This window comes from Theobroma cacao, chromosome 4 (assembly GCF_053813885.1).
Source record: "Theobroma cacao isolate CCN51 chromosome 4, ASM5381388v1, whole genome shotgun sequence".
NCBI classification, from domain to species: Eukaryota; Viridiplantae; Streptophyta; class Magnoliopsida; order Malvales; family Malvaceae; genus Theobroma; species Theobroma cacao.
In genome coordinates, this window is record NC_142642.1 from 37,924,561 (window position 1) to 37,937,565 (window position 13,005).

General features: G+C 33.1%; 3 protein-coding genes across 4 annotated transcripts in view; all 3 read left to right on the forward strand.

Moving 5' to 3' along the window:
- The window catches only part of LOC18603150 (FHA domain-containing protein At4g14490-like), a 26,665-nt gene continuing 13,660 nt past the window's right edge, over nucleotides 1-13,005 (forward strand). Inside the window, exons 1-2 of one of the 2 annotated variants that reach the window (XM_018119506.2) lie at nucleotides 1-1,312; nucleotides 2,413-2,856. In XM_018119506.2, coding sequence (XP_017974995.2) covers nucleotides 84-1,310 — 1,227 coding nt within the window. In that variant the 5' untranslated portion in view covers nucleotides 1-83 and the 3' untranslated portion in view covers nucleotides 1,311-1,312; nucleotides 2,413-2,856. Of the gene's footprint in view, nucleotides 1,313-2,412; nucleotides 2,857-13,005 lie in introns of those variants that run through there. The other variant, XM_088805565.1, reaches the window with a different exon arrangement.
- LOC18603151 (quillaic acid 3-O-glycosyltransferase CSL1-like) lies at nucleotides 3,606-7,026 on the forward strand. Its single transcript, XM_088805169.1, has 8 exons — nucleotides 3,606-4,251; nucleotides 4,376-4,480; nucleotides 4,905-5,033; nucleotides 5,119-5,331; nucleotides 5,442-5,541; nucleotides 5,646-5,828; nucleotides 5,938-6,284; nucleotides 6,368-7,026. The coding sequence occupies exons 1-8, from the start codon at nucleotides 3,640-3,642 to the stop codon at nucleotides 6,923-6,925; spliced, it is 2,247 nt and encodes a 748-aa protein (XP_088661295.1). The 5' UTR covers nucleotides 3,606-3,639; the 3' UTR covers nucleotides 6,926-7,026.
- LOC18603152 (quillaic acid 3-O-glycosyltransferase CSL1-like) overlaps nucleotides 11,374-13,005 on the forward strand; it is a 4,601-nt gene continuing 2,969 nt past the window's right edge. Inside the window, exons 1-2 of the mRNA XM_007034965.3 lie at nucleotides 11,374-12,036; nucleotides 12,308-12,421. Coding sequence (XP_007035027.3) covers nucleotides 11,431-12,036; nucleotides 12,308-12,421 — 720 coding nt within the window. The 5' untranslated portion in view covers nucleotides 11,374-11,430. The remainder of the gene's footprint in view (nucleotides 12,037-12,307; nucleotides 12,422-13,005) is intronic.

Sequence of the window (13,005 nt, forward strand, 5' to 3'; positions counted from 1 at the left end):
ACGGCCAAAAGAAAAAACCCGATTCAAATTCTTTCAAAACACTTTTCCTTCTCACTCTCAATTGCTCTCGCCGGAGCCCCAAAATGGATCCATTGCCGATTACTCTAATAATGGTTCAGGGCCCACGAAAAGGGGAAACAATAGGATTCCCACCCGGATCCACCATCCGGATCGGGAGGGTGATGCGCGGCAACAACGTCCCGATCAAAGATGCCGGCGTTTCTTCGAAGCATCTCACAATTGAATCTGAATCGGGAAAATGGATCCTCCGAGATCTCGGGTCCTCTAACGGCACGGCTCTTAATTCCATTGTGCTCCCAGCCGAAACTCCATTTGATCTCCACGACGGCGATACGTTGAAGCTGGGAGAGACTACGTCGATCCTGATCAAGATTGACGGCGGCGGAGAGGAGGTGGCGGAGAGCAGGAGGAGGAACCCGCCAAGGAGAGGTAAGGCTATGAAGAGCGAGACGGAGAGTTTTAATAAAGAATTGGAAAAGTTAGAAAAGAAAGAAAATGTTAGGGTTGCGAGGAATAAGAAGAATGAAGATTCCGTGAATTGCGGGTTAGTTATCCAGAAGGTTCCAGAAAAGCAGGAAATTGAGGCCAAAAAAGGGAGAGGCCGCCTCCGGGGGAGGAAAAAGAATCAGCAGGAAGAAAATTTAGATGAAAAAGAAACAAACTTGATCGAAAAAGATGGAACTATTCACATAAAAGATGGAGTGGATGAAGAGGAGGAGTCGAGTTCGTTGCAAAACAAGGATATTAATGCAAGAAAAGATGAGGAGAAAGTGGAGGATTCGAAGAATGGGGTTAAGGAGAGTTGTGATGAAGGGATAGATGTGAATTTGGAGAAGATGACATTAAGGAGAGTTCCGGAAAACCAGGAAATTGAGGTAAAAAAAGGGAGAGGCTGCAATCGGGGGAGGAAAAAGAATCAGCAGGAAGAGAAATTAGAGGAAAAAGAAGCAAACTTGATAGAAAAAGATGGAATTATTAACATAAAAGATAAAGTGGATGAGGAGGAGGAGCCAAGTTCGATGCCAAACGAGGATATTAATGTAAGAAAAGATGAAGAGAAAGTGGAAGATTTGAAGAATGAGGTTAAGGAGAGTTGTGATGGAAGGGTGGAGGTGGATTTGGAGAAGATGACATTAGGGGAGTGGTTTGATTACTTGGAGGTTCATTTGCCTAAGCAGATAATTGAGGCAACAGAGCTGATGATTGAGGGTATGAGGAAGAAAGCTGAGAGGGTTCGCGAGTATATGGCGGAGCAGAAGAAGGAGAAGGGTAAAGTTGCTGTGGGGTAAAGGTAGGTATCAAGCACTTTGCTTTGTGGTGATTAGTGACTTAAACAAATGTGCTTAATTGTTTTACTGTTGAAGTTTGAATTTTTTGCTGATATATATTTTTTCAATATGGTTTTGAATGTATATATTTCTGCTGCATGCATTTCTCAGTGTCAGAAACTTTGAGATGATTCTGACAGAAATGTGGGTTGTTGTATGTTCCTAGAGCAGAGCCTTAGTAAACAAACAGAAATATTGTCCTGATGATTTGATTAGATAGTGTGATAATGGTAAACTTTTATCAAGTAAGCTGACAGTTTGTCTACACAATGATTGCATAGCTTTATATTTAGTTTGATGACATTGATTTTGTCACATTACTCTTCGTATCAAGAATCAAGATGATTGCTTTATGGCGATTTTCAACCAAGCTTCCTGCAGCCATGAAACTGTGATATTCTGTGGCCTCTATGGAATGCTGTTGCCTGTGTCATTTTACTTTTAAAAACTGTCAAATGTAGCTACTTTGATGTATGCCAAGTAGGTAGTGAGTGTTAATGCTTGAATTGTCTGTGCTCTTATAAAGTATTAGTGTGAATCAAAGTCACTTTGTTCTTTAGGATATGTGTTGCTTAAGTCGCATCTATTTTTGAGTAATACTGATTTTAGAGCTTGGTGTTTGGTAAGTTCTTCTCTCTGAATGAATGGATTATGGCTTCTAAGAGAAAATTGAAACTTTCTATATGATATCATAAGCCATAATGAAGTTCTTTATGTCTAGTACAAGGCGTGGTGATATATGCTACCCCATGGCTTCCTTTATAAAGAAAGGAAATCCCAAGGCTTCCTCAACATATTCCTTGACAATCTTTAGTATTTTAAAGTTATTATTGGACTTGTAATCAGCTGAAGCTTTCCACAATGGCAACAAAATTGGATGAAAATCCTTAGCATTCCTTTATGTTTGCTGCTTCATTCACCAGTATTTCTTCTAGAGAGTGGGATTGTTTGTTTTAGTAATTGCACCTGCTGGTTACTTTAGAAATGATTTAATGATTTATTTTGCGTTTGTCATATCTTCTTACAAGTTCTCTTTGTTTCTTTGTGTTTTGTTATTTTTCAGAGTACTTGTAAGTGTTATGTGGCTCTGTTCCTGACTTTTAGAAGATAGGCCCCTGATGAAATTGTCTCGGAATTCTCCGCTGGACTGCACATTACATTATGAAGCCACTGAGTACATAGAGCTAATGACTAGATGATTTTGGTAACTGCTTTACTTTCAACCTGGAAATGTGCTAACTGACAGGTTGTTACTACACTAAATTCTGGGAAATTATAGGTTCTAAATGAAACCTCTTCCAAAAAGAAAAGGTTACTTGACATCCATTAAAAATTGTAAAATTTAACCTAGTAGAGATTTAGTGTTGCAATCCTTGAAACATGTATGTCATTTCGTGACCCTGAGGTCAAATATACAGTAAAGGGAGCACATTATGTATATGTATGGATTATAATATTTTGTAATATTGATTGTCAATATATTTGTATTCTGAGAACTTTGATCCCATTTCATATATTTGCTGGTATAGTTACAGTTCAAGAAATTTGATACTATGCCCCTATATGTAAATTATATACTTTGTAGAGAAAAATGCCCGTTGACTACAATAGAAAGTTTGATAGGTTGGTCAAAACTGGATTTGATGGGACTTGGGTGCCAAGCTACCCCAATCGACCACCAAAAAATTAACAGTGAAAGAGGGGCGAGAAATTTCTCCTTAAAATTTTAGATATGCACCAATTGAGCTGATATATGATGTTATATGACTTCTGCCTATCATAATCCAGGCTTGGCAGCTTCCTTTTGCTAGCCCATAGAAAACATGAGGCCCTTTACTTTTCATTCTTGGCGTGCCTGTAATAATCACAAGAGTCCTCCATCTTGTAAATACTTGTAGATTTCTCGTCAACCTTACTTGGAAGATTACGTTTCCAATATAAACTTGTAAAGATAGAGGTTAGAATTTTCAAAGGATTGATATATTTACGTAAAACAAATGAATTTTCTTCATGTCAATATCTAGTCAACTTAGGAGCCCACCAAAGTTTACTAAGTTGTTGACTGGTAATGCTATCAGTATCGCTTTCTGTTCCAGATACTTTTAATGAAGTCTCCTAGGACACGTTTGCAAGAAATATCTTTATTGCTTTTCTCTTTCGTGACTTTCTCCCCACGCATGTCTCACTTTTGATTAGTTATATATATATATTCGAAGGGAAGGTGATAATTTCACTATTGAACTGACAACAAGCAGATCAACTGGAGGAGCAAAGGGGGCTGAGAAAAGCCATGGCGAGCTCAAGCTCTCTTCCTCTCCATCTCTGCCATGTCCACAAGTTCACAATGATCATCAACAGATCACACGCACTCCTCCATTCAATCGCCATAGCTTTCTTGATATACTACAGGGTTTCTTTTCTTTTCCAAGAATCTAGAGCCAGAACCACGCCCATTATACCATGGCTTGTAGTTTTTGCTTCCGAGTTGCTTCTTTCTTTCATATGGCTCCTTGGAAGAGCTTATGCTTGGCGTCCTGTTTCTCGGACTGTATTTCCCGAGAGGTTGCCAAATGACAACAAACTTCCAGCCATTGATGTTTTTATTTGCACCACGAACCCAGATAAGGAGCCCACGGTTGGGGTTATGAATACTTTGTTATCAGCTATGGCTCTTGATTATCCACCAGATAAGCTTCACGTGTATCTTTCAGATGATGGTGGCTATCCTACAACTTTACGGGGTATGAGGGAAGCATGGAAATTTGCAAGGTGGTGGCTTCCATTTTGCAGGAGGTATGATATCAAGACAAGATGCCCTGAGGCTTATTTAAATTCAAGAGCTGAGAGTGACCATGCTGACTCTAAAAGTTCCGAGTTCATGGCAGAAAGGCAAAAAATTAAGGTTTGCTGACAACTCATGGCTTCTACTTTTACAACTCAATTTGAACTTGGGGCCTCCTTTTTGAAAAGCCTATTGTCTTATCTGCCACGAAAATGATGGTTGATTCAAGTGGTTTTTGGCGCAGGAACAATATGAATTGTTCAAGGAACGTGTAATGAGATCTGGAGAAGATAGTAAACTCATTGGCAGAGGTGTCCACACTGCTCGCGATCACCCTTCTTGCATTGAGGTATCTTTGTTCCACCTGTACATATGCTATAGCATGAGTGGCTTTAATGACTAAAGACTTCAAGCACAGAATGAAAATGGCAGAAAAAAGAGTATCATTCTCTCTAGATAAGGAAATGCTAAGGAAAGATGTGGCTGCTACGCATTGCACCTCAATCTCATGTAATGTAATCCAATCAAGGCTGCCCAAATGATTAGTTCCCCTCTTTAACTTTAAGGGGTGGCTTCTGCTTGACTGGGATTAAAATCAACCCTTAGTGTAGATCAATGCCAATGACATGAGTGAGCACTCAAATCTAGGTAGGCTGCAGGGGGTAACCAGTAGCACTTTTTCTTCTAGAGCATGGAAGTCTAAAGAAAGAATAATTATACCAAGAGAAGAAGTTGTTCACAAATAGTATGAGAAGTTGTCAAAATTTATGCAGGTCATACAGGAACATTCCAAAGAGGGATTGCAGGAAGACCAAATTAAGATGCCTCTCCTTGTCTATGTTTCTCGTGAGAAAAGGACTTCTCATTCCCACCATTTCAAGGCTGGAGCCGTCAATGTCCTTGTATTTACTCTTTCTCTCGATACATATATATGACATCTTCCTTTCTATATGCATGTTTGTGAACGACTTGTTTTTAAACTTGCAGCTTAGGGTCTCTGCAGTGTTGAGCAACTCCCCTTACATTCTGATGCTTGACTGTGACATGTATTGCAATGACCCAACCTCGGCTAGGCAAGCAATGTGTTTCCACTTTGATCCTCAGATGTCTTCCTCTCTTGCATTTGTTCAGTTCCCTCAGACATTCCATGACATAAGTAAAAATGATATCTATGACAGTGAGGTCCGGTCAGCATACACGGTATGAGAGTTGAAATTTTGGATGTTCTGTTTAGAGCTTTGTCATTGAGGCCTTAACTGAAACAAAATCTGGATTGAACTTAAAGACAATTTGGTGTTGAACAATTGCAGATAATGTGGCCTGGCTTGGATGGATTGAGAGGACCAGTCCTGTCTGGCACCAATTTTTACATTAAAAGGGAGGCATTATGCGGCAATTCAATTCAAAAAGGTTGGCTTGCTCGTCAAACATCTAGCTTCATTATATTCTTTTCTTGTTATCCCTCTTTATATTAATGAAACATTGAATGAATATTTCTTTTGCAAACCTAACAGGTTTCGACCTTAGAGAACTTAAGAATTCCTTCGGCCCTTCCAATGAGTTCATTAAATCCCTTCGTCAAGACTATAAGCCTAATGTCAACAATGATGGGGAATTTTCAAACATGTTTCTGGAGGAGGCCAAAGTTTTATCCTCTTGCTCCTATGAAGATAATACAGCATGGGGTAAAGAGGCAAGTATATTACTACACTGATCACAAAGAAGAAATGATAATCCTTTATTTGTATTCAATGATTGTTAACATTGACAGGAGGTAAAATTAAAATTTCTTTGTTATCCAGGTAGGTTTTCTGTATGATGCAGTAGCAGAAGATTACCTTACAGGGTTTACTTTACAATGCAAGGGCTGGATATCAGCTTATGTTGCTCCATCAAGGCCCCAGTTCTTAGGAACTTCTACCACAAATTTAAATGACCTATTGACTCAAGGTGTAAGATGGGGGTCAGGGTTGGTTGACGTAGCTATCTCAAGGTTTTGCCCTCTCTTATACGGACCACCAAGGACATCTTTCCTTCACAGCATGTGCTATGCGGAGCTGTCTCTGTTCCCTCTCCTTTACTGCCTGCCTCTTTGGTGCTTTGCCACTATCCCCCAAATTTGTCTGCTGAATGGCATTCCTTTGTATCCGGAGGTAAGGTGTAAAGCAAAAGAAAAGACATTGCATCAAATGACTTCCCTTGGGCTAATATGTTCCCTCTTTCTTTTGTCTCACAGGTTTCAGATCCATATTTTAGTGTATTCTTGTTCATATTCGTATCAGCCCTTTCAAAGCATTTACATGAGGTTCTCATAACTGGAAGACCAATTCGTAAATGGGTCAATGAACAGAGGATATGGATGATAAAATCAGTTACATGCCATTTATATGGAAGCTTGGATGCCATATTGAAAAAGCTCGGCCTGAGGGAAGCCAGTTTCTTGACCACCAATAAAGTCGCGGACGACGAACAAATCAAGCTATACCAGGAAGGTAAATTTGATTTCAGAGCATCAACCATTTTTCTTGCTCCATTGGTTACAATAATACTAGTGAACATGGCCTCATTTGCTGGGGGAGTTGTTAGAACCATGGTCGTGGGAGATTGGAAGGAGATGTTTGGACAAGTTTTCCTCTCGTTTTACATCATAGTCATGAATTATGGCATTATTGAAGGGATGATAGTGAGGAAGGACAAGGGTCGCATTCCTCATTCTGTCATTGGGTTATGTGTTGCATTTTCATTGATTTTATTGTCATTGGGATCTCTCATCATCACTTGGACTTTATTGTGAGCTTAACATGATGTGTAGGTTATGTTAATTAGGTAAATGTCGCCTAATTATTTGTACTTCTATTCAACACCATCTTAATTAATCAAACTTTTTATGCTTAACAGTGCTAATTAAGGTGGAGTTAGCACTTAAAAAGGTTCCTTCTCTACCTTTCATTTAATTTCATGTTGATCTTGTTCTAGTCGTTTTGATAATTAAAATAATAATAAATTTTACGTTCATGAATTATAATAAAATAGTAATTAAAATTTGACATAATATCTAAAAATGTTTGTGAATTATTAAAGAAAATTTAAATAAATTCTTATATTTTTATTACGTTTAATCAAGTTCATATTTATTTATTTTAAATTAAATAAAATTTTATAATTAATAGTTGATTAATTATCGTTAATTAAAATAATAAATGTGATTTTATAATCTTGTGGTGCTGATGCAAGATGTTAACTTGTTATAGTCGAGGGTGATGTTGTATATTGATATGATTATGTGATAAACTCACCTTATGACAATTCAATGCCACATCAACTTTGACTAATGGTAATGGCTTCATAAAAACTTATTTAATTCAAAACAAAATATAAAAATTTTAAATTTAATAAAAAAAATACTTATTTAATTTTTTTAATAATTTACAAATTTTGTTTAATTATTATATTCAAAGTTAACAATATATATATATATATATATATATATATATATAACTTCTTTATTAATTCAATAAAGCTCTTTTATATAACTCATCATTAAATTTTCAGGGTTAGAGTTATACTATATGAATATACATGTGATAAAAACATACATATGTTATAGTTAAACTAACACATGGCAAGAAACAAGTGTACAGCACATGCAAGGACGGATTCCAAAAACTAATTTAACAAAAAAAGAAAAGAAAGAAATAAAGAAAGGAGATGGAATTGCATTAGCATAATACTCAAATAAACTCATAAATTATTTAAAAAAATTTAAATAAGTCTTTATTCTTTTATTACATTCAATTAAATCTTTATATTTTTATTTTGAGTTAAATAATCTCTTATAACTAATGATTAATTAATTATCATTAATTAAAATATCACTTGTCATTTTATATTTATATGGCATTGACATGATATTGATATGGAAAGTGAAAAATATCACATGATCATATTATCATACCAAATTAGTATATTACATCGTTATTAATTATGATATGTAAATATATTACATTGTCATTAATTATGATATGTTAATATGCCACGTCAATGCCATATGACATATAAAATGACAAATAACATTTTGACTAAGTCAATTATTAACCATAAGAGTTTATTTGATTCAAAATAAAAATATAATTGAGGACTTACTTAATTTAAAATAAAAATATAAAAACTTAATTAAATGTAATAAAAATATAAAAATTAATTTAAAATTTTTTAAATAATTTAATTTTTTTTTGAAAATATTATATCAATTGCATTCATTTCAATTCTGCACCTTGCCTTTAAATGCTGTAACAAGAAAGTTGTACTACTGGTTTTGTCGGGAGTTATTTTGGTTTGCAAATAATTCAAATTTGTGCAAGCGCCAGAAAATCAGTGAATCATCACCCACATGGGCCTCCAACCATTTAATGCAAAGGATGGAGACTTCTCTTCTGCTTTTAACGGGCTACCCAACCTGTTCGCTTTGCAAATCTTCGCCTAATCTCTAGAGAATGCACGGCATTTGCCATTTGATAGTACAATACATGACTCAAAATTTACTCTAATTGATGCAAATGAAGTATAGAATATATGGTGCCATTATTGAATGAAGTGGTAAATATTTTATCACAAAAAAACAAAAAAAGATTGGGTTTCATTGGATTTAGTTTGGATATTACTCCCATATAATTTAATTATCAAACTAATTGATGAAACCCTCTCTTGATTTGTTCCAATTTTGAAACGAATCATGTTAGGGTCCTATCCCAACTTCCTCAAGCATGTAGTCACGACAAAACTTGCCACAGTCCCTTTCACATTTCGTCCTTTATATATCTAACATTGCTCTGGACTCTTGCATAATTCAACCACCTATGGAGTTTTCCTTTTTTTTTTTTGGACAGTCAAACATACCTTGTTTAGTTTTGAAAATGAAACATTGAAATGTCGTTTTTCACGATAATCAATATTATAATGACAGCACTTTGAGACGTACCAAATTCAACTTTGAATATCATTTTTAAATGGATGAGAATATAAAATATAAAGGACCTAACCAACCAATCAAAATCAATATCATTTTTAAATAGATCAAATGGATTAATCATTTTTAAATAACCGATCAAAATCAATCAAATATAAAGGACCTAACCAACCAAATATAGAATTGGTTTGGTTGGTGGATTTTTGACCAATAGATCAAAATTTTATTACTTTTTTTTATGTATTATAATATTCAAACTTATAAACTTTATCCATAATTATATATATGAAATTAATGATATAACTTATATGTTATATGTTTTATATCAAAGTTTTGTATAAACAATAATTAATTATAAACAAAATGTTATAAAATCTAAGGTGATAGCTAATAAACTTATTAAGTGTAATCATATAAATAAAGTTTATTGTAAGTTATCGCAATACTTATGTATAAATTAAATATATGTATATATATAATATATTACTTTATTATATATATATATATATAGATGAAATTAATGACATAATTTATATATTATAATGTTTTATATCAAAGTTTGTATAAATAATAATTAATTATAAACAATATGTTATAAAATCAAAGGTGATAACTAATAAAGTTATTAAGTATAATCATATAAATAAAGTTTATTATAAATTATAGTAATGCTTATGTATAAATTAAATATATGTATATATTTATACAATTATATATATATATATATATATTCATAACATTTTATATTATGAAATATTATTAAGGTGTAATAATTATAACATATTAATATATAGGATATTTACTATCATATATTATAATATTAACATATAACTTATATCATTTAAAATATATAACTTATAATTTCATATTAATATAAATTTATAAATAAATATATATATATAACTAATATTAAATTACTATGATTATAATTTGTATACGTACGTATAATACCTTAATATATTTTAAATATATTATTAATTCAGTTTACTATCAATTCTTCTTAATATATAAAAAAATTACATATATATATATAATTAGTTTAGTTTTTTGGATGAATTGGTTCAAAAATTTTAAAACCAAGAACTGATTAAAAAATTAATTGGACCAATTGATGTAATGGATTAATTAGACCGAATTATTTTACCCAAATCGTATTTGATTTGAATAAGTAATTGATCTAAATTGATTTTGCTCACTCTTATTTACTATTGTTGATTGAACAGTGAATATTTGTGTGGCTAACTATCTCACAAGAACTGATTAATACAAGTGAAAATGATTTTCCACATTTGTAGCATTTTAGGAAAAACGACTAGTTCGCAAATGTTTTCTTTTTCTTTGTTGATTAAGCTTGAGCTTCGTGCTTTAACTTGTCGGCATTCATTTAGGTTAAAATTGTGACCTCACCAGAAGACTTTCGTGAGCAAATGGACAAACATGTACCTATTGTCAGTCATTACTAGGTTTCTGTAGTCAATATTAGATTTAAATATGACAAACACTCTCAATGTCCTAGTCAACAGTCAACTTACGTTTCTGTTACACATAATAATTACAATCAATATTAGGTAATATTTTGCATTTTTACGACAGATTATCTATGAGTTCAACATATAAAAATGTGACGCATCAACATTTTAAAATATGTGGATGAGTTTAACTACTGTTTATTTATCTAATTTGGCAGAGTATAATTAATTAATTTGTAAACTCATAATTCTTGATTGTAATAGTTTTTATTGATACGTCGTATTTTAATTGGTTTGACTTATAATTATGTGATAAGGAAGTGTTTACATATAATTTTTTTTGGATTTTCAATTATTATCATAGAGAAGGTTGTAGCTCTTAAATGAATTTATTTTTGTGAAATGTTAATCTCTTTAAAATTATTGTTATTTTTTTTCTGGGTAGGGTCCAACATTTTCTACTCTATTTAGGAGTGACGGTTTAAATTTGTGCTCATCTTTAATGGGTACAATTTTAACATTTTACTTTCTAATTTGGTTAAAAAATGATAACAAAAATAAAATATTCTTTTATTTTCTAACATTATAGTCGTTTTATCGTTAATTTTGATTATTTTTAATCAAATTAATAGATACGATAGTAAAATTATTCTCGTTCAAATATGAATATTAAATTTGATTCACCACTTTAAGTAGAACGATAAATTTGGATATTACCTCTTATTTGCTTTTTTTTTTTTTTTAATTTCAACTATTTTTAAATAAAAAAATGAATATATTTATTATCGAGTCATGTACATAGGAGAACTCTCTTTATTTATTTGATTCTGGGGCTAAAGCAAATCAAGCAGCAAGCAAGGAGCCATGGAGAAGTCTCTTCCTCTCCATCTCTGCCACGTCCACAATTTCTCCATAATCATCAACAGGTCACACGCACTCCTCCATTCAATAGCTGTGGCTTTGTTGATATACTACAGGGCGTCTTTCCTTTTCCAAGAATCCAAGAACAGAACCGTACCGACACTACCATGGCTTCTAGTCTTTGCCTCCGAATTGCTTCTCTCTTTGGCCTGGCTCCTCAGACAAGCTTATGGTTGGCGTCCTGTTTCTCGGACCGTATTTCCAGAGAGGTTGCCAAGTGACGACAAGCTTCCAGCCATTGATGTGTTTATTTGCACTGCGGATCCCAACAAGGAGCCCACCGTAGAGGTTATGAACACTGTGATATCAGCTATGGCGCTTGATTATCCACCAGAAAAGCTTCATGTGTTTCTCTCTGACGATGGTGGTTCCGACATAACTTTGCGTGGTACGAAGGAGGCTTGGAACTTCGCAAGGTCGTGGGTTCCATTTTGTAGGAGGTATGATATCAAGACTAGTTGCCCTGAGGCTTATTTTTCATGTTCCGAAGATGATGACCATGGCGACTTTAAGAGTTCTGAATTCAAAGCAGAGAGGCAAAAGATTGAGGTAATTTGATTATAATTTGAGGCAACAACTATATATTTATCTTTCTGAAAATGAAATCCGTTAAATATAAATACAAGATCGAATATAATTTTTATAAATAGTTATTGATAGATAATAAATCAAATATAAGTTTTACTATATCTTACATTATTAAATTTGTTTTTTCTATATACTTTAAAAATATTTTGTCTTGTGTCATTTATAATGAATCAACCGATAAGTATAACTTTGAAACATAAATGATAAATATGAAGTGATCTTTTGTGTTAAGCAAAAATATGAGATGTTCAAGGAACGGGTAAGGAGGGTACGAGAAGAACATAGCAAGTCGGCGGAGGTAGCTGCTACCGTTAGCAATAGTCGTGATCACCCTTCTGTCATTGAGGTATCTACCCACAGTCGCATGACTACATTTCTCATTACATGGGAACATATCCCCATTTCATTAGTTAATAACTCCAATGCTAGCTACATGTTTTTTCTTTACACTCAAAACATACACTTAATTAATTTATTAATAATTCTTAAGAAAAAGACATTAATTTATTAATCACTATTTGAGATGGTAAGACAATTGAAAATAAAGTGTTTGGTTGATGGGTTTCTTTGGTACATTGACATATATATATATATATATATATATATATCTATTTATAACAATTATTGACAAAGATTAGACCAATTCGATAAAAAAATTTTTCTTGACCCGTTACGTTATAGACTTTTACAAAAGTAACATTATGTCAATTTTCTTCTTAAATTTAGTTGAAGATTAAAATTAAATAAGGACTCAAACGAGTAAGTGAAATATTGATATCTTATAATTTATTTTATGATTTTAGATTATTCAAAATTGCATATAAACAAGAAATATTTACTATTAAAACAAGTACTTAGGTTGCCTCGCATATACTCCAAATCTCTTCTAAGTGATTTCAGTCGTACATTGCTGACATTAAATAATTACTT

Coding starts and splice junctions, on each gene's coding strand:
- LOC18603151 (XM_088805169.1), top strand. CDS start 3,640: ATGGCGAGCTCAAGCTCTCTTCCTCTCCATCTCTGCCATGTCCACAAG. Junction 5,034..5,118: donor CTGGAGCCGTCAATGTCCTT/GTATTTACTCTT, acceptor TTAAACTTGCAG/CTTAGGGTCTCTGCAGTGTT. Junction 5,829..5,937: donor AGCATGGGGTAAAGAGGCAA/GTATATTACTAC, acceptor TTATCCAGGTAG/GTTTTCTGTATGATGCAGTA.